The 27,865-nt window shown below is 35.0% G+C and overlaps 1 protein-coding gene across 1 annotated transcript in view; it reads left to right on the top strand.

Annotated features, from left to right (window-relative positions):
* The window catches only part of GRIK2 (glutamate ionotropic receptor kainate type subunit 2), a gene marked incomplete at its 5' end in the record, with an annotated part of 353,559 nt that overhangs the window by 253,012 nt on the left and 72,682 nt on the right, over positions 1–27,865 (top strand). Inside the window, 2 exons of the mRNA XM_083856634.1 lie at positions 8,293–8,411; positions 12,143–12,360. Of these exons, the coding sequence (XP_083712760.1) occupies positions 8,293–8,411; positions 12,143–12,360 (337 nt within the window). The remainder of the gene's footprint in view (positions 1–8,292; positions 8,412–12,142; positions 12,361–27,865) is intronic.

Below are 27,865 nucleotides of genomic sequence, written 5' to 3'. Positions count from 1 at the left end.
CTGCCCACCCCCAGATCGAGAAGGGAGCTTGAGGGGCAGTTTGTAGTCAGTACTTAGTGGTTTCTCTCTCGCTTCTTGTCCACATATAAGTCATTGCAATTTATATCCAATACACTTCCCACAGTCCCCCCTTTCCATCTTCCTTAGCCACCCTTTTTATGACTACTGGCCAAGATTCAGTAGATGGACTCCTATCTTAGATTTTAACCTCTGAGAGAAGTGTCTTCCACGTCAGAAGCCAAGTTCAAAACTGCTCAGGCTGAGGAGGACCTGTAATCCAAAACTCCCTTAGCTGGCTGGTTTAGTCCCTATGTCTGTTTAAAAGAGGTTTTCTGTTTTATTAGGCACAGGACTCACTAGAAAGCTCAGCACTGTTAATCAGATGCACACACTATGCATCCCTGGACAAGGCATATGCTTGATGTTCAGGCCTTTGTTTCTAAATGTTTTCTGTTGTATGGTTGCAGGTCTGAGACAGTCACCCCTCAAGATGAGCTTAAAAATCATGAGAAAGGGATGTGCAAGACCAGGGTACTCCTGAAGGCAGAAAAAGATGAAGTCATATAAATATGACTTAGCAACCTCTAAAAACATTATCAACACTTCTACCATACTACATCTAAAACTGACCATCTGCTAGGAAGAAAATTGACTCTATCCCAGTGAAAAAGAATTTACAAATTGCTTGAAATTTACGTATTTTCAAAGATAAGGATGAAGATTTTCCAAAGTAGTCAGTTTTTTTATTTCTTCCATTTTTTTTTTTTCAATATATTCAGGGAGAACGTGTATGGATAAATAATAATAATGTTTTCTGGTAAAGATGTAAAAATGTTATATGAAACAGCTAAATGTAGGCTGTATAGAAGGAAAATTCAAAATATTAGAAGTATTGTGAATAATCTGTTTTTTTGAAATAGCACCCAATTATTACTATTGAGTCAGAGGAATAAAGGAATATAAATGAAGCTTCAAAGATTCTCAGGTGTGCTAAGAGCCTAAAGAGCAAAGCATACAAAGGGGAAAATCATGCTGGAGACATCATTTTACTTATGCCACCAAAAAGGGGGCAAAATATTTTCTAACAAAATGAATACTCTACTTTTCTGAGTTGACCCTCAGATACAGAACTCAGGAAAAGTTGTTCATCTTGAGAAAACTAAAAAGGAAGCAACTCTTTTAACATCTCCCCTACCACACCATACTTGAGATATCTCAGAATATCTCCTAGAATAGTTTCTGTAAGACTTCAATATATTTAGCAGCAGTCAGGACACACTGATTTTGGGAGAAGTCTAAAATCATTGTGAAGTTCACATGCATTAAAAGATAGTAATTTAAAATAAGTTTTCTTCAGATTCTTGACTGTCATTTAGTATTTAACTCTCTCGACATTTCTTTTGTTCAAGAAATGGATGGACTAATGTTCTGGAAATTGAAAAGTTATGTAAGAACTGCCTCAGCCTCTATTTCTTTGGATTTAAGAGCAGGACTAGTAGCTAATACAGAAGTAAAAACTGACAAATTCAAAACCCACCAAACATTCCCTATTGCTGGGTTATATTACTCCTGTAGGATTCATGTTGCTTATAGTAGAAGTTTATGAAACAATTTTTTATATTATTTGTTTATAAGCTACTTTTGGGTTTTTTATTTTTTTAATTTTTCTTTTCTTTCATATTAGTCAGGAAGCTTGAGTTGTATAAAAATGAGACAAGATATATTCATTCATATAATGAAGATTTTGGTTCTGATTCTGCAGTAGCTTATGCATTTGTATTTTATTTCTGACTCAACTGGATTTAACAGGATCCTTTCTATGCTTAAAATTAATAGTTCCTATAAGCAATTTAAGGGTATAGGGAGTAAACATATAGAAGAAAGTTCTGTAAAGTCTATATAGAACTTACATATGAATCTTGTGCTTTCTAGACTTTAGATTGAATGATATCACCCAAATTTAGAAGACTTATAGATATTCTTTTAGCGTTACAAAAAGTCCTTTACATTAGGTTAAATTTCTAGTCAGTGGAGAGGTGATAATGATTCAATGCAACTGCTTTAGAAGGGTTTTTTTTTTTTTTTTTTTTTTTTTTTTTTTTTTTTTTTTTTTTTTAAATATAAAAGAGGTGTTAGATGATTAGTGCTTTTCAGGAAGCAGCAAAAGCATGGCAGCTATATGAGAGAAGATGATGTGGAAGATGAGCACAATGGAAGCAAGGCAATTATTGTACTGAGAAATATATGTGAGCAGGGCAGGTGTGTTGGTAAAAACAGTCTCTGTTTACAGCCCAGAAGTCATCAGGTGTGGAAATGAATGTCACAAGGTGAGGCAATGAAGGAGCCAAACAAAAATCTCAGTTTTTCTAAAAGCCAGAATTTAGGAACAAAAGAAATGGAGGCTTTAATAAAGAGAAGTAGTAACATGTTTTATTCTTAAGTAGTGTAGTATGTTATAATAAAGCAACCATCTCATATCCTGGATATTCTTGAAAACGTGTTGAAATATTGTAATTTGTCTGGTCTTATGCAGTAAGATATGGATTGAGGGTGTAGTCTTGCACAGGAAACTCTGTAAAACAATGACTACAAGAATCATTCTTACACTTTTCTCTAGTGTATGGGAGAATGTGTAATTTGCTAGAGCTGAGATTAAAGCTGATAGTTTGTAGTGTTCAGCAATACCCAGCACTGGATCAGTGTGCTCATCAGTTCATGAAGGAGATGCGGTGAGATTCTTTTGATTTATCAATTTCTGGTCATTAGATGAAGCCTTACAGCTTGTAAAATCTTTATGCTAATAGTTTTGCAGTTAAACCTGTTGTCTGCTCACTTCTTGGTCTGATTGTGCAAAAGAGATATCTATGTGTATGTAAGTGGGTAACCATATTTTCTTTATTTTTATTCATAGACCAGGTGCAGAGAAAAGTGAGGAAATTCGAGAGGTTTGGAATAATGCTGGAATAGTATGCACAGTGCAATTTTGTGCTGTGTCTGTGGCATATATTTCTGAGCTATGTGGAATGTGTTGGTCACATCATGATCTAGATAATATTTTTGTAATACTCTTTGGTCCTAATTTATTTACATTTGCATTAAAAAAACCCACAATAGTTACATGGTATTTGAAATATCATTTAAAATAATGTAAGTTAAATAAACTAAGCACAGCTGCCAGTAAATAATCTCATTAGTGTCTTAAATTATACCTGCATCATACTTTGCAATTATATTTTCTTTATGTCCCTTGCCTATATTCTTAATTCCATGGGTTTAGGGAAGTAGTCTATCTGACTGCATCAGACCAAGAATTAAGTTTATTGCATTTGTTGTTGTCTTGTGATTCCAAACTATCTTGTAGAGCACAGATTTGTCTTAGCCTTTCCATAGTTGTTATGTAGCTTCTATTTGGGTCGGAATAGAAGCCAATATCATGTCAGAGATAAGGATGAAAGATTTTGTCAGCATGTATTTTAAAATAAGAATTGAAGTCCAGATACTATAACAGTAGCTGATAACTCTCATATACTTTTAGCTAAATATTCAGGATCAACCTGTGTTTAAAAAATCTCTTGTGTTTTGCTTTTTTGATCCTAAGGAAAAAAAGTAAAATAACAAATAAAAATAAAATGATTAGGAAAAAAAAAAAAAAGAAAAAAGCTATTTAAGACCTTCCAGAAAACTCCTCTATAAGAATTTAACAGGTAGCATGCTGAATATGACTGAATGACAGTACCTCATACCTGTTTTGCAAATATTTGAAAGCAACACACAAAACTTGAATGGCCTGTGCATGTTAATAATGGGTCCAAGTGGTGTTTTTCCCACAGTGAGTATCCCTACTGGTTTAAATTCAGTTCTGTGTAATATTCTTATGCAGCTGTGTTTTGGTATAATGAAAATGCAATTACAAATATTACTCCACTAGTCCATTTTCTATTCTCTCTAAATTGCAGTTTTGGGCTTTCTGCTCTTTTTAACAGGTTGCATTGCTTTCCAGAAGATACAGCTTAAATTAAAAATGTCTTTATCTCCAGATATTACAGTCTGTATTAAGCATATCTATTAATTTGCTTTCAAAACCTAGTACTATCTTCATGCTATCATCAGAGATAAACTGAAAGGTTTTCATTTGAGAACTATTGAAATTGGTGAAGGGTACCTTTTATACATTCTAAGCAGATTTGAATTGAGTTGATTTGTATAGCACATGCCAGACAACACCTTTTATGAAAGTAACTGAAAGCAGTAGTCAGTGTGCATGAAGGGATGCACTGCTCTGAGTGTAGTTGGTGTACAAAACCCTGTATCTACAATCACATCTAAGGACCATGCCTCTCTGTAAGACTGTGTTTTTATTTACAGACCAAAACTGTAGAAACTGTTCTAGTATATCCAGAATAAGTAATTTCTCCTCCTGAGTTTGTCTCAAACTGGACAAGGGAGGAGTGGGTGCCTGTGGGTCAAGAATTAACAGAATCTTATAACATCATTGCAAGACTCTCTGTGCCATGAGCGCACAAAATCAAGCTCCTAAATAAAAAGAAAAGCATGAATGCTAGCAGTAGATCACAGTTAATATTATGACAGGTTCTGAAATCAAACAGGCTTAAGGAGCCTAATACATTCACCAGTGGTGGCTCCAGCACTAATCCAGCTGGTAGGGTGTCCAGGGTCCTATGGGCACCATCTGGTCTTCATGGAGGTACCTTTTTATAGCTATGTTTCCCCATCCTGGAGATAAGTTTCTTGCTTCCTATACAAATTAGTTATCAGGTGCAGATTGTTCTTCCAGACCTTTCTGAAAATAGGTTTGAAGGCTTTGGAGGTCTTTGGTGGTCTTGTTCCACCTGTACAGGGTCAGCCGTTGATCAATAGATCAATGGACTACATGTCTGCTTTTTGACCTCTGTCCTGTGCTTGAACTATACTGTGTTGTGCTTATTCTCAGGAGCCAGAACAAGGACATTTATCCCAGAAAATGCTGTTGTATCTCCAATGTATTTCTTCTCCAGTCACATCACATTCTTTATCACAACATGTTCTTACCAAGAACTTTTGGTTGGCTCCATGGCTATTCAAGTATAGGTGTTTGAGACACACATAAGATCCCTTGTCTTCTGGGCTTCTACACTATTATTTCAAATGCTGTGTGAACAGAGAGTATAATAAATTATAGTTTGTCTCAAATAATTTGCGGTTCTGAAGTAGGTCTGTCTGATCATTGGGAGCACTAATTTTAATTTCTAATATCATGGTATATTCCTAAAGTGGAATTACGTTTAGCACAAATCTTTCCTTCCTGTGGACTGCTGAGATAGCTGACTTTTAAACATTATTTGCACTAGCCAATAATTTTTGGGGAGTACTTGTATCTTTTCAGTGAGTAGCAGCAATTAGGAAAACTGGAACTCAGGTCTTATAAAGTTCATTTATAGTCTATTTTTCAAGTATTTCAGACACCTGAAGGTGTTAGAGATTAAGAGATTGTATCTGAAATGTTAGAATAAACACTAATAGAAATGGGTAAATGGGAGGAGTACCTGTTATCAGTGGTCAGAAAAATCAATCTTCAAAATTGCATATGTTCACTGAAGGTGTTTTTTGCTTTATGCTTGTTCTTGATTGAGCTAGTGTTCTGCATTTAAATTAGTAGGAATGCAGTCCATTAATCAAGGAAAGTGATTCTTCTCATAATATCATTTATTATACCACATTTAAATACTGTGAGCAGATCTGGGATCAGGCAGAAGGAATTTTCCTAAAAGTCATTTTCTCATAAGAGAAGCTGATCAAAACAGATGGTGTTTTTATACTTGGAGACAAGGGAGGTTCTAGCCTGACTTAAAGAAAAAAGTTGTTATGATAACTTACCACGGGAAAGTTTTTCCAAGGAAGATGTGGAATTCTTGTCTTTGGACATTTTTAAGACCTGACTGAACAGTCCCTTGTTGTGAAATAGTGGACGTTTCCTTGAGCAGGATCATGGCTTATAAAATCTGCTAGGTGAACCTATAAGTCTGTGATCTATGAATATTTATTGCAATAGGCTAAACAGCATGAAACTTATACACATATGTAGCACAAAAAACCCAAAAATTGATTAAGATCGTTACACTAGACAATCTAATATTATAGATCATCCTTAAAATAAGGAAGAGCCACATTTATCCATAATAAGCCAGTATAAATTTTCCTTACTTTATAAGTAGAGAATTCGAAAACAGTAAGACTCAGATTGCATTTTTTCTTTTTCCTAAAACCATCTTGTATATCTTGCAGGTGGTTTCCTCCTTTTTTAGAACTACGGACTATTTTCCTGTGCTTCAAAATAAAATGAAAATAATTAAATAAACCATCAGAACAAAAATGTAAAACTACTGAGTTATGTTTTAGATTGTTCAGTAATGTCACAACCACTAAAAATAACACTTGAATATATATATTTAAATAAAAAAATATGTTTGCTTTGTCTAGAAAATGTTGCCCATACAAGAAAAAGGTGTTTTCCAATTCAATCTTCAAATATCACTCAGCAAAAGAGTATAGAAACCTGCTTCAGTTTCAGCAAGTGCTTGGTTTCCAGGTTTTGTTGGACTGACAACAACATGACATGAAAGATACTTAGAGTTTTAATGAGACAGTAAATTTCTGATCTATTTTTACTTTAAAGTAATAGGAAAATTCAGGTCAAAATGTTTAATTAGAACCCAATCAACATTTTTGAACAGCATATCAGTATTACTTTGGAGATCCAAATGAAACAGTTCTTTGTCAAGTAGACACTTAAGATGAGGTGTTTTAACATTACATTAAGAGCTTCAAAGTGGAACATTTGATTTTCTGTATTATAGTGTGTTTGAAATATTATTGTGAAGAAAATTCTATTTTTCAAAGTGACAGATGAATTATTCAGATATCTTTGATTGTAAGATACATAAAAAAGAGTTCTTTACTAATGGTTGCTTATAAGAGAGTTTTTACAGAGTGGCTTTAATTATTTGAGAAATTATGAAAATATGTTAAAATTGATTTAAAAATTAAAATCTGTAATATTTTTAATTATTGTGCTGGTGTCTTGTGCTAGCTCCATTCTACTGTGTTTTGGTGATTTTCATTTTTTTCAATCAAATATATTATGCACATGCATTAACTTTTATTCATTATCAAAGATTTGAAGATATGATTTAAGCATAAAATAAAAGTCCCTCTCAACAGTGTGCCTCCAAGTCCAGGCATGGTGATTAAAGCTCTTAAATGATTATATTAATCCTGCACATTGGAATTAAAATTTAAAGTTCTACAGAAGTATCTTGAGGAAGGGAAAACTCAAAGTCTTGTTTTTACAAAAGAAATTGTAACAAAGAATAATTTATCTAGACATGTTTGCTTGTTTTAGCTACAATTGATAAAATAGAATTTAGATATGAACCCGTCATAATGCACAGCAATTGCAAAGCTGTAAATTAAAATTGATTGTATATAATCTGCTTTTAATCTATTGCCAGACTCAGGCATCTTTCTACTATCTCTATTCTATTTTTGAGATAATTAATTTGTTGTCTTTTCCTTTATCTTTTTCTTTTTTTTTTTTTTTTTTTTTTTTTTTTTTCCCTTCTTTTTCTTTTCTTAGAGCCTGGCCCTGCAAGGTGCTTGTGAGTGTCCCCAGCTTCTTCTGGAAAACCTTTCCAGGGATGCTACTGTGCACCTCACAGGACAGGATGCAATTCCTTATTTTGCTATAGTATTTTTTTTTCTGTGAATTGTGGTGTTTATTACCCTTGTTTGGTGATTATTAATGTCACTTTTACTGCTAACTATTTATTTTCTGTTATATTCATTATTTGTAATTTTGATGAGAAAATCCATTTTGCCTGATGTATTTTTTCTAGTTAATTTCTGTGATTTAACACGTATTAATTTTCTTTTAAGATGCAAAATACTGACACAGTGGTTATAAGAACCTAATCCTAAATGGGACCAATTTTCTGTAATTCTATTGTTGTCAAAAGAAGAATAAGTGCTTTGATATTTACAGGTGGCACTTGGAACCTTTCAGAGCCAATCCGTATGCAACTTGATCAGTATCAGCAATAGTTAAGAATGTTAATCTTCAATATTGTTTTTTCTTTTAATATTGCTGTTAATTATAATGCAATCACACTGTAAAAACTTTCAATCACTATTTTCTTTATAACCTCTCTTGTTTTTCTTTTACAGCAGATTTACTGGATAGACTTTGTGATGGCTGCATTTTAAATCTGTTCTTTTTTTTTCTGTCAATTACCACAGGTTTAGTCCCTATGAGTGGTATAACCCACATCCATGCAACCCTGATTCAGACGTGGTGGAAAACAATTTTACCTTGCTAAATAGTTTCTGGTTTGGAGTTGGAGCTCTCATGCAGCAAGGTATACGACTCAGTCTGCTCTTCCTCTTGGGCACCATGTCCCACTTTTTGCTGGGGGTAACAGCTCTCTGGTGCAAGTCACTTGCATGGGTGCCTCTGTGTATGTAGCCATAAACCAGCTTTTTTATGATTATCCAGGCATTCTCAGCACCTTAGGAATTAGTCTGAAGACAGATAAAAATTTTAAAACTTAAAAAAGTACAGCACAGTCATAGAGATTTTTCCTAAACAGGAAAACTTACTGCATAATTAAATGAGATAATCTGTCCATTACCTAAAAAACCGTCAATTTAAACAACCTAAAACAGAGTATATCTTTTTCAGATAAAAGTATAAAGTAAAAATCTATAATTCTTTTTGTTTTGGTCTAAAAATTTTTCAACTACTGAAAGATTTTATCTAGTAGTTAGAACCTGTAAAATAAAATAACATAGGAGATTTAATCCTGTCCAGCCATAATTTATATTTTTAAAATCATAATGACCATTCTTAAAGATTTAAATAAAAAGCCTATATTCAATCATCCATGCACTGAGAAACTGATGCCATTGCTGACAATAAAACTGGCAGCAGTGTAGTCATATTGCTCGGAGTAAAACCAACAACCAGTTTTAACTAAAAGCGTCTTATTAAAATGCTTAAGCACATTCTTAAAAATCCATAATTTCCTTGCCATATTCCTCTTATTTTGAAAGCATACCAAATATATAGATCCATAAAAATATATCACCATTTTATTATCCTTTTCCATAAGGATTTGAATACAGTCATATAATATCAGACATATTGGAATAGCACAGACTCTGTTTTTGCTCTGACATTTCACTGGGCAGTATAGAGTAATACAAAAGATTGTTAGTCCTGTCCAAGAGCCATTAAAAGGAATGACTTTTCTTTCTGGAAAAATAACCACTAGATATCCACCCAAAAAATCATAGAAAATGTTGGCAAGAATGAATACATATTGGTAGAGTTGTTTTAATGGATATACCTGAGCAATCATTTTTAAAACTTCCCATTATAAGTACACCAACCATAAATAAATCCTGGTTTTAATTCATCAAATGATTTCATTAAGATTTCCTGTAACTGCAGTAAATATTCTGCCGTATATCAGCTTGGTAGGCTTAAAAAGTCTCTAATGCCTCAGCAAAAAGAGTACTGTGCTCAGAAAAACATGAATTAATGGGTAAAAAGAAATCAGAGTTTCTAATCAGAAATAAAAATACATCTATAGTTGGCTAAGTGTTTACTATCAACTAGGTTGTCAATATACATTTCAAGAAATTATATAGTTGAAGCACAGTTTCCAAATACATGTTTGTAAAATAATGATTGCTTTTATGGAAGCTATCAAAAATGGGATGCTGAACAAAAGAAGGTATTTTGAATTCCATTCACAATTCTCAGGATTGTTGGAATCTTTACCAATCCTGAGTTTTCTTTCTTATGTGGCTGTATGCTTCTTCATATTTCTGGAGGATGGAAAAAGCCATTTAGATTTTCATACCTTTTTCCAAGAAAAAGGTATTCTAGTCTGTGACATCTAAACATCGTTTTTGAGAATCAAAATAAGAAAAAACCCCAAGCTTCATTTTAAAAGATATCTTTGGAAGATAATAGTTTTCCTTGAAGGAAAACTAGTTTTTCAGAATTAAGGCTGACCCTCTGTCCTTGCCTTATATTATTTTACCTTTACTCAGTTCATCCTTTAATAAACCTTAAAGACACCATATTAAGGATGCAGTATCAGTCTTGATTTTGATGACTGCTTTAAAAAAGTTCTCAAAAACCTGAAGTCATCTAAAAGTAGGCTTTTAGAAAAGCATAGAGTTCTCACCTAATAGCAGTAACTTTCCACTAGAAACAATATAGAAACTTTTGGTCTAAACTCATATTAACCTATTAAGGCTGCTTCTTTACAAAAGATTTGCTTTGTGCTGGAGGGTACATGATAGAGGAAACTCATACGTGTCTTGCTGGCACCTCTCACTCCCAGGAAACTGTGGGATATGGTGCTGGACATGACGTTACCTTGGGTACATGACAGTCAGCCCCTGACCAGGCTCTGTTTCATGGGCCCAGGTGGCACTCGGTTTCAGTCCTTGGTAAGGTATGAACTTCTGGTAACTGGGGTGACTGCGGCGAATGTCTCCACTCTGCTTTTCTTTCCAGTCCTCTCTGACTTTACTGGTGTTGTTTTTTAAAATAAAATGAGAGCATTTTAAAAGAGTTCATGATAGTGGGCTTGTTGGGAAATCTCTTAGTGTTATGGTGTCTAAGTGTCTGACTAACAGGGCCTAGGAGCAACTACATCAGACAGGTACTTTTCTACTTTTTTCCTTGCAGAATTCTAGGCAGAGTCTGGCGCTGGAGTTGGCTGTCATGTCCAAGTCTGTCAGCCTTTTTTGTTTGAAACAGCAAGGGTAAGATGAACTGCAGGGTAAGATGGGCTGTTTTTGAATACAGTAGTCCAGTTACGATACCACTTCTTTTTTCCTTTTCTTTTGTTTTCTTCCTCCCTCCCTCCCCAGTCCTTCTGTTCTTTTTTTGACATTGAGTTTGGAAGTTTGACATAATCTTTCACCTATATGAAGATGTGTTACCCTGCTGGACCAGTTCCTTAACTAATTCAAAATAAGCACTAAAATTTAACAGGAATAAAATAGTCCATCTTGCCTTCATTCCATTTTACCCAGGAGATTTAAGAAAAAACATAGTAACCAATTAACAAAAAGGGGTTGTTTCGGTACAATGATACAGTGGATATGATGAAACTGTTTCCTCGAAAACAAGTTTCCAGATACTTCTAAAAGATATTACATAAAGTTCTTAAAATGAAGCTTGAAATTGTTTATTTGACATCATTAGAAATTTCATTTCATTCAATTATAACATTATGGAAAAAAATCCATACATGCTCATTTATAATAAATATTTTTAATTGCATATTACAGTGAATTTAATTTATTTCTATTTTTAGTAATTAGACACAAGAGGAGTTTATGTGCTTCAATTTGTCTCATTAGGCTCTAAATTAGCATTAAAAATTATGCAAATTACTATGCAGTGTCTGTTTCCCCCCCATTCTTTAGTGCCATGAGCAGGCAACTCCAGCAATGCATTATAATCTATCTTTACCTAGTTTATGCATAGAATCTAATATTTTTATTGCTATTCTATTAAATTGAAGTGTGTAGCATAGCCACCCATATTTATATGGAATTGTGGGGCTAAATATAGAGATGGGAGATGTTAATTTTTTTAAATCTAAACATTTAATAAACTATCCTTTACAGCAATGCAAATAACAAAACTCAAGAGCATATTTAGAATAGATTTAGGATTTTGTTTTTCAGATATGAAATCCTTTCTTTCACATCTGGTACCTTTATCAATTGCTTATTTTTTCTGGAAAGCAAGTTGGAGTAACTGCTTTATTTTGCATTGGTATTTGTATATATATGTTTAGAAATTTTAAAATGGCACTGATCATTGAATCTCCCATTGCTATATTTTGATTCCCACAGCTCTAAAAAGATCTGTCGTTATAAATTTAACCAGATATTTTGCATTTCAGTTGTGTGTGTTTGTACAAGCAGTACATGTAAACCTGTATTTTAAAGATGTTTTGCACAGTGATTCCATCTCCCCACTGTGGCAAAAAGTGCTGAACACTTATTAATTGTTTTCTGTGCATCCGTTTCACCTTTCTCCCCTGGTTTTCGTTAGGTTCTGAGCTCATGCCTAAAGCCCTCTCCACCAGGATAGTGGGAGGCATTTGGTGGTTTTTCACACTTATCATCATTTCCTCGTACACTGCTAACCTAGCCGCCTTTCTGACAGTGGAACGTATGGAGTCCCCTATCGACTCTGCTGATGATTTGGCCAAGCAGACAAAGATTGAATATGGGGCAGTTGAAGATGGAGCAACCATGACTTTTTTCAAGGTAAGTTTTATATTCTGTCTGAGAAGATGCTATATCCTGATTTTGGGGGGAAAGCTTTTGCACCATGCTGAGGAGAAACTGGTATGATTACTGATGTTATCAAAAACAAGGGAAAACCTTTTTTTTATGATTAAAAAGCAAAATCAAATGAAATATCTCTCACAGAAAAAAAAAGTTTCTTTGATGATTTTTTTAAAAGAATTGAATTTATAGCAATTTATATATGAAGAAACCTGAATACTTTGCTCAGATCTTCTAGAGCTGTATACAAGATAAAGTAATAAAAAAAAAGTTAGTTTTAATTTAGCATCTTTATACCGAATTGTAGTCTTTACTCAAGGAGCACTACGAATATTAGTTAGTCTACTGAGGAAAACTTTTTGGACTTTATAATTTTGAGAAACTTCTGAATTAAATTTTGGGTCCATGTAAAAAGCTCAGATATCTCAGTTTTTCTGTTCCTTTTAACCTGCTACTAAGATAATTCAGTTTGAAATATAGTGAAGTGAGATACTGAATTATAGGAAAATATTTCTTGTCGAGATTCATCAGGCATTTAAGCAGACTTAAATTAGTGATAAGTATTTATGAAGGAGAGAAAATGATTTGTTCTCTAACTCCTTATGTTGGATAGCACAGGGTGTCTCAGATCTTCCAGAGAGGTCCTTCACAATATTTGCCTGATCTTTAGTAATTTCTGAAGACTTTTGGCTAATATGATCTAGTTTTAAGAGTTATTATGGTATCACCAAAAGTTCTACATTGGCTGTCATGCTGGCATTTGTAATCAGCAAACTGAGGACCAAGGTAGCTTTTAAACTGGTACAGAACTTGAAGACTGTGTGCTCAATTTCTCTCATGAAATTCAGAGAGCACAAAATTTATTTACATATCAAGGCTAAATAATCTCTATTTAATCTTATGACCATAGACCTTGTACTTAATCAAAGTGTACAAATAGTTTTAATTTGAAGGATAAATAATTTCTAAGGCTTTCAGCTTCTTTTTGGAAATAAAAATCATTTAACTTCAATATCTCAGAATGTTTCAGGCTGCTTAATTTGAAGCATGCGTTGGGAATGTTCTGAGTATTCTCCTCAGAATACTCATTGGAAAAGGAGCTGATGAAATTGATAGAAGTAACTAATCAATTAGAGATCTCTTCATGTCAGGAAATATGTGAAGCAGTTAAAAGTAACAACATTGAAAGTTTAAATATTGAGTTTTTTAAAAGAGTCAAAATTACTTTTGTCTTGAGACATAAAGAAATAACATAAGGTATTTATTGAATTACCAGAAAACACTATAGGGATTTAACTTAATTTTAATATGGCAGAAAATGTTGATCTAATTCTATTTCAGATTCAAACTGTGGACACTGAAATACTAGGAAACAACTTTAAATTTTTAGTTTTCCTTCTCATCTTTAATTTTCTTATTCACCTTTTTTTTTCTTTAATGTCCTTAATGTGGGTTTTCTAAGATTCTAAGTGCACAGAGACTATTCCTCTTTCTGTGGACTTTTCCCCCTCTGGATGTTAATACAGTACTCACTTTTCTGCACAATTATTCCTTTCTGCTTTCTTCATTCTTCTGTTTACATTTGTCTAGATATATTTTGCGATTATATAATATATTTCATCCAAGAACTAGAAAGGCCTTACATCTAATGAAATAGCATTTTCATATCTTTCACTGAAGATTTTTATTTACAGTTGAAATAACCTTGACTTAAACACAACAGATTTAGGATGTTAGATCACATAATTTAGTGTTACTTTTTTTACATTAATGAATTCCCCTCCTTCACTATGAGTGAAAAAGAGAAGTCATAAGAAAGCATTGGGTTTCTTTATTAATCTGATAAATTTTAGGTCAAATTAAGGTTTATTCTATTTAACACATATATTTTCTGGACTTTTTATGCAGACAGATCATGATTAGCAAGTGTATTATGACATGAAACTGAACCAGTAATTAAGAACTGTTCCAATTTGGAACCAACTGATTTGGAGTATTTTCTGCTCTTTACTACCTAATCTAGTAGTAACTTAATTTATATTGTTTGCTACTGTTAACTACTATTATTATTTTTATTATTAATGGATATTATTTACCTAATGAAATTAATTTAAACTTAAGCATTAGACTGTAGACTACATCTGTTCTTGCAGATTATCAATAGGTGAAAATCATGCTCAAATATAAAAGTAAATGAAAACTATATAATCCCAATCAATTCATTCAGTGCTCTGAAGCAATGTCCAGGAGAACATTAGGGATTTTCTTGAAGTAAATGCTATTCAGTAGAGCTACCTGTGCAAGCAATATAAGTTAATTATGTATGTGTTCCATGAAAGAGAAAACCAAACATCTATATACAATCTTTAATAGTGAACTTCCTTTTTACCTAATGATGTGGAGTTACAAGAAAATAAAATACTGTAATTTTGGTCAGCATAGTATATCTGCATTTGCATGTTTTCAAAATGTGCTTCTATTCTGCAAAAGCTAATTACTTCAGGAATGCAATTTCCTTACATAAAAAAGTGAAAATGCAAGAAAACATTTTTAAAATAAGACCTTAAGTGGAATTGCATTACAAGGTACTGCTAGAATTTAATATCTCATAGAGAATACTAAAAAATACAAAAACCATTTAGTCGCAAGACTCTGATAAAAGTTATAAATGGTATATATTGTATTCTCTGATATATAGATAACTGAATATCAAGTAGGAAGTGCCTTTTTGTATGGCATTAAGAAAAATACTAATGAACTTTTGTGTCCTGTTCTGGTGATCACGCTTTGAAAATATGCTTAAAAACTGGAAAAAGTTCATTGAAGGTGAAAGAATGACTGTAGGTCTGAAAATAAGCATTGCAGTTAGAGGCTAAAGATCTGTCTGTTTAATCTGCTGAAGAGAAGGTTAAGAGGTGACTTGATCATGGTTTGCAAGTGCCTTAATGGGAATGAGACTTTTGACAGTAGATGACTCTCTAATCTAGCAGAAAAAGGCATAATGAGATCCAATGTTTCATAGCTGAAGTTAGGCAAATTCAGGCTAGAAATAAGGTGCATATTTTTAAGAGTGAGAGTCATTAACCACTGGTATAACTTATCCAGGAGAGGGTTGGATTCATCCATCACAGGCAGCCATTAAAAGGAATATACACCATAGTGCAAGCATGTTGTTCTTTTGATTTAGAGGTCACTCGATGAAGCAGAAAGCCTTCATTATACAGGAGGTCAGATTAGATTTTACTAGTACTCTTGTACTTCAAAAATCTAACAGGGTATGAGTTCTGGGGGTAGGGGTTGCACAAAGATAATTGAAAGGATAAATTTATCATCTGTGTGTATGTTCATCCTTAGTTACTTTTGTCTTGTTTTAATAGAGTGGATTGAGTAAAACAGTGGCACTGTGTTACAACAAGATATAAAGGCACCAGATGGCTTGCTAATGTTAAATGAAATTATCTTTTCTTGGTAATAGTTATTAGTTCCAATCACAGTGAGGCTTGGTAGCTGCCCACAAGACTGACAGTAATTTCTGCATAAATTAACTATATAGCAGACCACTGAATGCTTTTCTCAAAAATACTTTGGAGCGTGGCCAAAGCTCTGTGGTGCTAAAGCAAAAGAATGAAGGGAAACCTAAATGGGCATCAGACAAACAAACTAAATACTGAATTAAGATCTCCTGAAGGTAAAATCTTGGAGAACACATGGGATATATGTTGAAAATTCTGTTACCCTTGTGAGTCAAACATCCTTATGAAATAGCTTTGATGAAAAAGGAGAATGTTGTCTTCAGGGTTTTACTAGGTCCTTCATCTCATGCCTCCTCATGGTCTGAAAAACAAGAATTAAACTCTTTTAGAAGCCAGAAAGCAAGAGAAAATTTAAGTGCTCTCTCCTCTTAAGATCTGCTTATCGGGTCTGAGCATGGAAAGGAAATAATTTCACAAGTCCATTATGTACCTGGTCCCTCAGTTCAGCTAATTGTGAATCATAAAGAAAACCTTAGTATTGTCCAAGAATTAGAAGGAAAGATATGTGAAAGTAAGTTCTAAGCCATATCTGCTTTTAGGCTAGGAGTGTTCATTCCTGATACATTCTTTGATGTTTCTCAAGTTATGGATGTTTATGGCATTCTCTTCCTTTCTCTTGGCTGTTTTTGTCACTACTGACCACTTTCAAATTTCAGAAACCTCCTTTTTTTCCTGTTTGGAATAAAATAAAAAGCATTTATTATTTTCATGAAAGATAGTGATCTCGTACTAACTGTTCTTGGATGAAAAAAACTCAGATTTTTCATTGCCTCTGATTTCTGTGGTCTCTTAGTCTATGTTTCTCACTTGATTTTCTTGCTGAATGACAATTCTGAAATTGAGAACAACATTAATTCTACCCAACTTCTATTTGGGTACCACAGTTCTCCACCCTCTCACACAAAAAACCTAGTTCAATACATATGCACGTATGTGGTCTACAATGTTAAGCTATTTCTTGTGAAGGTGTCACGTGCTTTTGTTTTTCCCATAATTTTTATATCTGTAACTTTCAATGTCAATTTTTTTCTTTCTAGGTTTTTGTACAGTACCAGGTACAATGGAACTTTTTTACTTATGGTTACTAGGCATCTTCATACCAAATAGTAAAAACCAAGGTTCTTTATCATTCTCTAATAGCAGTAAATTAGTGTCATTACTCCTGTATCAGAAATCAAAGGTCTTCTCTGCTCTCTATGAGACATGTATTTTATACTCTTGTTTTGTTGATAAGGAAGCTGAGGCACTAAAGGGGATTGCATCCTCTTCAAGATCACTTGGTGAAAGGTAGATAGGGAACTAATTCTGGTGAAAGGTAGACAGGGGACTAATTCAGGAAAGCTGACTCACATACCTTAGAATTATTTAGTAGACTGACTAGTCTGTCATTTACATTTGCCAGTTTCTTTGCTTTTCTGCTTTAGTGTCAAGTTTTGTACTCCAGCACTACTTTTCTACAATATATTTCATTTCTTCTTGCACTATTTTCTCTCTATAAAGAGCCGTCCTGCTCACCCTTTTTAGTAATTTTCCTTTCCCCCATGGCCTCACATTTTACTCTACCCATTTTGTTGTTGCCACCTCTCTGAGGAAATTTAGAGGAGCAACAATTCAGCACTCTTTGTCTGTCTTCCCCTTCCACATTCTCAGCCTGTTGTCAAAAGAAATGGCATTAAGCTCTACCTATAGATTACAAAGTCTCGGGAACAGTCTCTGAAAGCTGAAGGAAGGAGTTATAGGAGAGTTTTCCTACTGCTTGGAACTGGAGTACAAATGACAGATTCTCTGACATAAACAGAAGAACAGCAGCAAGAATAAAGGTATTTATGTCATTAATTTGTCAAATGTGAGTTGGCATTGATGTGAAAAAACTGGTACTTCACTGGGATTTCCAAGCCTGGATTTGAACACTGTAATAGACAAATTATATTTATTTCTTTAACAAGTAAAGATGCACTACAAACACATGGGTGTAAACACACAGAGAACCCTTAATTTAATGCTTCAAATTAAACACCATGAAGTTTGGCAGTGTGTTAATTACTTGGCGCAATTGTTGCAAGTCAAAGATGACAGAAGTACTGCTTGAGGGTTTCTCAAATATCCAGTGACTGACAGTGACTAATGGAAAACAATCTTTTGAAACACAGCTTCCATATACTAATTTTGATAATGCACAAAAAATAATTGGTAGATACTACTGATACATGTTTAGTTTGATTTAATAATATTTAACCTCATGGGAAAGTTGCGTTTGATGTAACAAATACAGACTTGTTCTTGCATGAAAAAACACGTGGTACATTTTGCTAAAAAAAGGAATTGAATATAAATATCATGTAAACATTTTTTACTTCTTTTTGATCATGCTGATTTGGACCTAACTGCTAAAAAACCTACAGCTGAAATGCATAATTTCCTCTTTGCTGTAATTCCCTCTTTGCCATAATTCCCTCTTTGCAAGAACACTACTGTAGTGGTTTGAATGCCCACTAGAATTATTTATGTTTTTTCCACTGTGAGATAGGATTAAGAGAAAAAGCAAAGCAGGGTCAAACTTAAAGGGTATAAAGAAAACTTTATTAACAAAACTAAGAGAGAAAAAATTAATAAGAATCAGAATAAAACCTTCAAAACACCTGTCCTCCCCCACAACTTTTCCTTTCTCACTGACAATCTATAAAGACAAAAACATGGAACCTAGGTCAGTTTACCACTTCTAAAATAATCTTTCACCAGTTCTTTTAGAGAGAGAAGTCTCTTTTGACATGTCATGGTAACTTCTCCACAAGAAGGACAGTTCTCTTATGCTCCAGTTCTCACAAATGGCAGCCACCTGGGAATCTGTATTTGTGAAATCCCTCCCATATTATGCAGCCTTCCCACAGCTTTATTTTGGGCCATATAAACTTATGGGGTGCTGTTTTAAGGTTGAGCTATTAAAAGGCAAAAGTTTTCTTCATTTATTTTTTAGACCATCCCCACCTCTAGGAATAGAGACCTTCTTCTTTCCCTGGGACAGGTCTTCATCTAATCTCTCCCTCTCTCTGTTCAAGCTTTTCATGGGATCACAGGTATTTCAATGAAAGAAATAGTCTAGTATATTACAGTCTATCACCATTACCTTACAAAATAATTTCAGTCTAAGACGGCATCTCCTCATTTTCTTCTCATTTAAGACATGACTCCTCCTTCACTGACTTTGATGTCTTCGTATTGTCTCTCTACATGTCTTCACTCTGCCTTTTTCTCTCACTCAAAGAAGATCCAATGTTTTGCAAGTTTCATCTGTGCAAGCTAATATTTCACTTGGGCCTGCAGAGGGTCATGGTGGTCTTTTTCCACATGATCTCTCTCGGGACTGGAATAGTCTCTCAACAAGAAAATTCAGCAGCGGCGGCTGGAGCTGTTTAGAGTATGGAGGCTGAGCTGGGCTGTGTCAGGATCTCGGGGGGTCCAGCTGCATTTGATTCCAGCTGCGGGACCGATCGGCACGGCTGCAGAGATGCCCCTGGCTGGGGACAAGCGTCGAGGATCACAACAGCAGCAGCAGGATGTTAACAGCTGATGGGAGACCAATCTGGCCAGGATGGGGCCTTCTCTCCTATTCTCCCTTTGCCTGGCAGCCACTGGGCCTGGCCCTGACCAGGCGAGATTCCCAGGAAGGGGCCGGGCCCCTGGGCAGGGCCCCCCTGGCCCCCATGGCATGGAGGGAGCCAGGTCTGCCTGTCACCTCTTTTGAGGCCTGAAGGAAAAGAGACTTTCCCGGGACTTTTCCCAATTTTTAACATGTGTATTCCCGGAGGTGTGTCAACTTTCTAGTGGTTTAACCAGATATCAATATTCAAACCTAGTTGCTGATTGGTTTAATCACAGCTTTTCTTAAAAAAAAAAATCACATCTATAGGTGTCTTCCTTTTGTCACCAAATGTCACTAAATGCAAAACAAGCATGACTACTTGGTTAACCACTGCTTCTTTTAATATTAAAAAAAAACAAAAACAAAAACAAAAAACTAACAAAAAAAACCTAACAAAACCAACCAACCAACCAACCAAACAACAACAACAACAAAAAAAAAGCCCACCAGATATAGTCATAATTATCTAAAACAAGGCCTGTGGTCACTCCATACAGTTATGAGAACTAAATCTGCAATAGCAGAACCTGTGAGAGTGAGATATGGGCTTTGTCCAGAGATCTTAAACATCTCTGCCTCACTGAGTTCTACTTATTTTCATAAAATATAAGGGAAGTTAGGCAATGGTAGTTATATGATACATTAACACAGACTATAGCAAGAAGAGCAGTGCATTTGAATTCTATATAGTGGAAATTAAAATAAATTTAGTACCATTAAGTTCTTTGGGGTGGACTGTCTTTCTTTTGAATTCAAAGGCAGAAAGCAGAACAAATTCACAGAAAGTGCTTCATTCCAAATAACTGTCTAGTTATGGGGACAATGGTTTTATGCTGTCTTGACCCTTAGAGTATTATTCCTACAGTAAATAAGAGCAGATGTTTGGCTTTGTTTTGCATTTTGGTGCTGAGGCATGAAACTAAAAGTAGATGGAGTGCAACAGAAATCCACTACTTTTCCACCCTCATGTTTGTCCCCACCCGTGCCTTTTCCCTTCCCTTTCTCCTTGCGCTCTTCCTCATTTCTTATACGCTTCAGTAAGGACTGAAAAAGATGAACACAACTAGTCAACTTTTCATTTCTTCAAAGACTATTCTATATATCCAGATAGTAAGTACTCTTCATGAGATGCTGGATAACATTATATTGGTTATACTCAAAAACCACAGGATTCATAATTATCATTTACATTTGTCTCAGGTTATCGCTCTTGGAAATGGATGAAACATGTACAAATGTCTTTTGATGTCCTCTCAAGGAAAAAAACCCAGACTTTCCAGCAAAAACAAGAGTAGACATTCACAATAATTAAAATATTGAAACAAATCCTTAAGATATGAATTGAATCTCCACTAGTTATTTTTGAAAGGAAGTCAAAGAGAGACATCAAAAATAAATGAAGAGTTGGCCTTATGAAAATTCTACTTTCTCTTTCAATCAATTAAACTTCCCCATAACTCAGTATCAGTTTCTGCCTTAGCAAGAGCCTTCAGAAGGGAAAAAGTGTTAGGCTGATCTCCCCACTGAACTCTCTGGTGGGCTACCTTATGGTTCCATAAGTATTTCAGAGTATGACTATTATACAGAGGTAAAATACACATGCAAACAAAATTGCATCCAACAATATGCATTAATTAGTGCATATGCATTAATGATCCATACCGCAGGTACATGGTGGAGATGATCTGAATTAAACTGATCTTTCTCAGTGTATAAGGTATGATAAAATATAGCAAGACCTAATTTCCAGTTGGATAGAAATATGGGATACAAGAAATCAGAACCCAGACTGGGTGAAAAAAAACAACTTTACCTTTCTCCTTTAGAAAATAAATCATATCAAGCCTGATATGCATATGTTACCCAAAGCACAGTTTGAGTCTGAAATGGTGTCAGAATTATTTATCAGCAAAATAAAAGATTTTTTTACCAAATGTAAATAATTCAGAGGGATGTACTAACCTGGACATTTAAAAAATCAAAAATCATTTTGTAGTTAAGAGAAACCTATTCTGCCTCTTTATTTTGGAGAATATATAGTGATGCCACAGAAGAAAACAATCATAGAATCACAAAATGGATAAGGTTAGAAGGTACCATAGGGGACCATCAAATCCAACCTCCCTGTGTAAAACAGGATCAATCCCAGAGCACATTGCATGGAATTATATCCAAACAGGTCTTGAATATCTCCAGAGGGACAGTCTACAATGTCCCTGGACAACTTGTTCTAGTGTTCACTTATTCACACAGTAAAGAAATTTTTCCTGATATTCAGGTGGAACTTTGTATGTATCTGTTTCTGCCCATTGCCTCTTGTGCTGTTGCTGGGCATCACTGAGCAAAGCTTGACTCTTGACATCCTCCTTCAGATACTTATTCACACTGTCCTGTCTCATTCATCTCTTCATGAGGCCAAACAGACCCAGCTCCCTCAGCCATTCCTCATAAGAAAGATACTCCAGGCCCTTGCTTATCTTCATAGAGGTCCTCTGGATTTGTTCCAGCAGTATAATACCTCTCTTGTACTGAGGAGCCCAGAACTGGTTACAGCACTTCAGATGTGGCCTCTCTAAGGCTGAGTAGAGGGCCAGGATCACCTCCCTCAACATGCTGGAAATGCTTTACCTAATGCACCCCAAGATATCCTTTGCTTTCCTTTGAAGTCAGGTGGAGTTTAATCACCAATACTCTCTGTAGATTGCTTTTCTCAATAGCTTTTTTATTTTGTTTGGTTTTGTTTTAAGACAGTCTAACTCCAAGTAGTCCAACTTCTCGCACCTTCAGCCTCAAGCACTGTTGGCTGTACATGCCTTTGGCCTATGGCAAGAATCAACCCAGCTTTCTGATCCAGCTGCAAATGAACATTTTTGTTGTTGCATTTTTATTTTTCAATTGTGAAGAAAACTCCTCTAGCTGCTAGAATGCTAGAACTGATGGGAGTGGAGCAGAGTGTCATTACATGGCAGGGCAGTCTTATATCACCCTGCTAAATGTGAAAGCCACTGGGAATCCACACCCTTTGGGAAGTGAGTTATATCACCTAAACATTTGAAAATGTGACAATGAGAAAATAACAACACTGAAATTGCTAATATATACATTTTCTTTATGCACTAATGCAGGTTTTGTCTTTACTGGTAACCCATTTTTATTTCTTTCCCTTACCTGATACCCTCCACTTTCTGGCCTCTTCAGGCCCTGTAATGACATTACTGACAGAATCAGTTATAAGAGAATTACTGATCTCTGGGTTCTCATCATAAGTTTAGTTGCAAGGCTTTTTCCTCAGAAATGCATAACCTAATTGGTCTCTCTCCTTATCACCTTTCTCTCCTCCTGCTGTTTTCCCCAGGAGGCAGGGCAAGAACACTTCTCTTTTTTCTTCTCTTTTCAGCTTTTCTCCCTTTATGTTTGCCTTCAGATCTTGAGCAAGGTGAGAAAGGGAACTGAACTAGATCACAGAGAAACCTTTAACTGCAAACAACATTCTGTACAAAAGACATAATTCAGAGATAGGGTTTGTTTAGGAAATTCAGAGCACATCTGAACATTTTTAACTATCAGAGTCTAAAAAAAAAAATGCTTTGCTCTTCAAAGTAAATAGATCTGTCACCAAGTAGCCATGTAAAGTTTGCCAGATTTGATCTATGACTCATCCTTGGAATGTGATTCAGAAGCAATTCTCCAGAGTGAACTGGCCCTTGGTTCAGATTTTTTTTTGTGAGATCCTGCCATATGAGCAATCTTCACTGTTGAATTTCTGCCCACTAAAACAACCTGAAATTCTCCATTCATTAACAGAAGTGAATTCTTATTTCTGCTTGTCAATTTATATACCATAGTGCTGAGGTGTTGTCCAACTACATTAGCATTGCTTTGTGTACAGAAATATTTTCAGTGCCAGAATTCCCCCGACATCACCTTAAGTCTTATTATGCTGATGAATTTATTCTCCAGATTTATTAATTTCTCCAAACACAGTGCTTGTTGAGATTGATTAAGCCATCCTTTTTGCAATAGATCTATGGTAATAGTTATGTAATTATGCAAGCTTTTTTGCCTTTAGGCATTTTTCTTTATCTAAGCATTAATTGAACTTGTATTTAATGTATTTAAGATCGTTAATCTCCACAATATACTTTACTAGTTTATAAAAGAGTAAACTAAAGTATGCTTTCGAATCACAGAATCATAGAGTTGTTTAGGTTGGAAAAGAGCTCTGAGTCCAATCTAACACTACCAAGTCCACCACTAATCCATGTCCTTAAGCACCTCATCTGCATGTCTTTCAAACACCTCCAGTGACACATAATCACTGCCTTGGGCAGCCTATTCTAATTCTTGACAGTCCTTTCCAGAGAGAAATTTTTACTAATATCCAGTCTTTACTTACCCTGACAAAAGTTGATGTAATTTCATCTCATCCTATTGCATGTTACTTCGGAGAAGAGACTGACCCCTACCTTGCTACAACCTCCTTTCAGGTAGTTGTAATGAATTTACACAAAGGTCTCCCCTGTGGCTCCTATTTTCAGGCTAAATACCCTCATCTCCCTCAGCTGATCCTTGTAAGACCTGTGCTCAGGACCCTCCACTAACTCTTTAGTCCTTCTCTGGACATTTCAGCACCTCTGTTTCTTTCTGGTAGCAAAGGGTCTCAGAACTGGACACAGGTTTCGAGGTGTGAGCTTATCAGTGCCAGTCACAGGAGGACAATCACTGCCCTGGTCCTGCTGACCACACTGTTACTGATGCAGACCAGGATGCCATTGGCTTTCTTGGCCACCTGGGCAAGCCACTGCTGGCTCATATTCAGCCAGTTGCCAACCAACACCCCCATGTCATTTTCCATTGCACAGCTTTCTGGAATAGAGGCTGCTCTCCCCACAGCCTGTAGTTCTGCGTGGAGTTGTTGTGGCCCAAGTGCAAGGTCCAGCAATTGGCCTTATTGAACCTCACATGGCTTCAGCCCATCAGTCCATCTTGTTCTGATCCCTCTTTAGAGCCTTTCTATCTTCCAGCAGATCAACAATCCCACACAACTTGGTGTTTTCTGCAAACTGACTGAGGATGCATTTGATCTCCTAATCCAGCTAATGATAATGCATTTGATCTCCTAATTCAGCTAATTGATACAAATATTTAACAGGACTGGGGCCAATACTGAGCCCTAGGGAACACCAGTTGTGACCAGCTGCCAAATGGATAATAAATAACTCCAGTCACCAGTCTTTGGGCTTGGCCATCCAGACATTTTTTTACCCAGCAAAGAGTATATCCCTCCAAACCATGAGCAGTCAATTATCAGAAAGAGATATTGAAAAGCAATTTGCAAGCAAAATCCAGACAAGTGATCATGTGAACTGTTGTGGCTTGAGGGAAGCAAGAGAGCTTTTACTATATTAACACATATTATTAGTAAACTATTATTTATTAGCAAAGGATGCAACTTACCTTAAAATATTTGTTTGTATATCTTTGCATTTGAAAACTGAAACCTTTTACCTCTCAACAAATGATGAAAAATGGCAAATATCATGGAGGCCTTTAAAGACTTCAGTTTCTTGGTCTTTCTTTGAAGAACTCTTACTTTCTTTTGCTGTAGGCCAGTGGCAAGACAGAAACAGTTCTGTTCCTCTTTCTTAAGCTCTCACTGTCTGTCTGACACATTTTTAAATTTTTTTATACTAGTGATACCTTCCTTGACTTATAAGGACTCTTGCAGAACTGTTTAGAAGCTTCTATTTGACATTTCTGATAGAAGTTTCATTTACTCTTTCATGCATTTCCACCTTCTGAAAAAAGGAATATGCATCCTTAAAGGAACTTTCTGTGAAGAAGGAATACTAGCACCAAAAATTTTCTGTGATTTGATAGGAATGCTCTCTATCTCTTTCTTCACCCTATTACCATATCTGGCAAAGAAGCTTTGAGGTTCGTTTCTTTGATTCTAAGACTTTCATCTAAACCTATCCAGGTAGTTATCATTCAAGTGTATTTTTTATTCAAACTGAATTGCTAAGGAACTAACTTGAATTGAATAAAAACACGGCTTCGTTTCTTAACGTTTCTTTGTTTTTATTGTTAAACCCCATATTCCTGATGTAGTTTTTGTTCCTTGAAGAGCAGAGATGCTTATCACAATTCATTATACTTGTACAATCCATCAATGCCATTCTAGTCAGGGGTTTGGCTACCTCTAGAATCAGAAGTTAGTGGAGGAAACACTGATCTTTCAGTTTCCTCTTCCAGTCACAGTCTGTTCATAATGAAGAAGATTTGGCAGTTTCAGCCTCTGTCTTTTCAAATCAGACCATCAAACATGAAAGGAGGGTTGAAGGAGAACCATGGGGCTCATTTCACCAAAGTACTGAGGCCAATTATTTTTTACATTCTTATTCATCTCATAAAAAATCTCTAGATTTCTTTCCAAGCTAGAGCTTGATTTCTAAATGCTTCAAATAAATGTTTTAACACTTACAAAAAAAATTGAGCCTTGTGGTTTAATCTTTAGGCCTTCAACTTTCATTTCTGAAATGTAGAATTACTTTGGTAAATTGAATCTCTAACTTTTAGGGGAATGGATATAACAGCAAAACCACCAGCACTGACAAAGGCTGCGATTACAATAACTTGTGATTTTTTTTTTTTTTTTTTTGTTTATTTTACTTTTGTTGACATTATTTTTACATTTGATGAAATCACGTCATTAAAAACCTCCTGTTATGTGTTTTTCACTCAATTTTTTAATGTATACTTTATTTTCTTACATGGTATTGCATTACACAAACCCCATTTTAATGTTATCAACTGTTACTATAATTAGTTTTGCCTCATGGGTAAAATGTTAAGCAAAGGTAATTTATTCTTTGTAGATGTAAGAATTGTAAAAGAAAGTTTGGCATCCTTAAAATAATAATGAGTAAAAGCAGGAATAAGCTTATTTTTGAAGTTTCTCCAAATGCATAGGGTAGGACTGTACTAAAAGTAGATTGGTGAATTGATATATTGGTATAGAAAGGATATCAACTGTTGATTGAGAGAATTTAATGGGAAGACATAATAATATCCTGTGTTTTGGTCTCAAAGCCAGAAAACAGACTTACATACGCACGCACACACACAATTTGTTTGATTAGGGAAAATGTAGCTTTTGAAACATGTAAAACAGTTTTGTCCTGACTCCAAAATATAGATACCTGCTTTCCTCTTCTGTAGTGATCTAAGTATCCCTGACTGACACTGGAAAGAAACTGAATGGCACCAGAAAGTAATTCCTCTGTACTAAGCAAATGTCCTAGAAGGACAGTGTTCTCCAGAGTTACAGAAATTAACCTGTAATGTTATGGTAGAGAAACTTAGGTTAGTACTTGGGTATAGATACTTAATGTGTAAGTGGCGAAAAGTATTTAAGAAAAATTCTACAAAATTTATGGTCACTTTTTAAACACTAGACAATTTTTAATATATGTATAAACTACACTTTCACCATAGGGAAAAGTGGTGATTTAAAAAATCTATGTACCCAAATTAATTAATTTTACAAGGAATAATACACATAATTTCAGTTCTATAGTAAAACTGACTTACCTATGACAGTGGGAATATTTGTTTTCTTTTAGATTAATGGTTTAAAAACTGCAAAGAAATTATTTTCTAACACGTTACCACTGAAATGAGCACACACACACACAAAAAATAAAAAAAGAAGGAAAATCTGTCATAGAAAATCATAGAAAAACTTTGTTTTGGCTTACAGTCTGAGTTGAAATATCACCAAATTTATGGTGTGTGTATGTAAATGTTGCATGTAGAAAGACTGGGCTGGTCACAATGAGTAAACCACTTATTGCAAAGCCCTCTATTTCAAAAAAGAAGACAAAAGAAGTAAAAATAAAGAATAAACACTATGCAACATTTTGATTTGTTTATATGGCTCCATGTGCTTGATCACATTAGAGATTCTGTACATTTATCTTCCACCAGCAGGGTAGGTGTTGCTGTGTCATCTGCTGTATAACATGTTTTTGTTACATTTATAAATTCAAATATTTTTATTAAATTAGAGACAGGTGCAGGATTTTGATGTGTGCACCAGTAACGTGTTGGCACTGTTTTCATATTTTGTAGGAAATATGTGGTAGTATTGACATATTCTATGTCAATTTTCATGGAAACTTGAAATTAAAGGGTACAGTTCAGCTTTCATATAGGAGATTAGGAGGATGCCATAGCAAAACTAACAACCTTGTTTACAGGAAAAATAAAATTAGCTGACATTCCAAACAAACTACACCCTCTAACAGAT

This window comes from Zosterops lateralis, assembly GCF_965231275.1.
Source record: "Zosterops lateralis genome assembly, chromosome: 3".
Lineage (NCBI taxonomy): Eukaryota > Metazoa > Chordata > Aves > Passeriformes > Zosteropidae > Zosterops > Zosterops lateralis.
The sequence above is the reverse complement of the archived record's forward strand: the minus strand, read 5'-3'. Positions and strand labels throughout refer to the sequence as shown.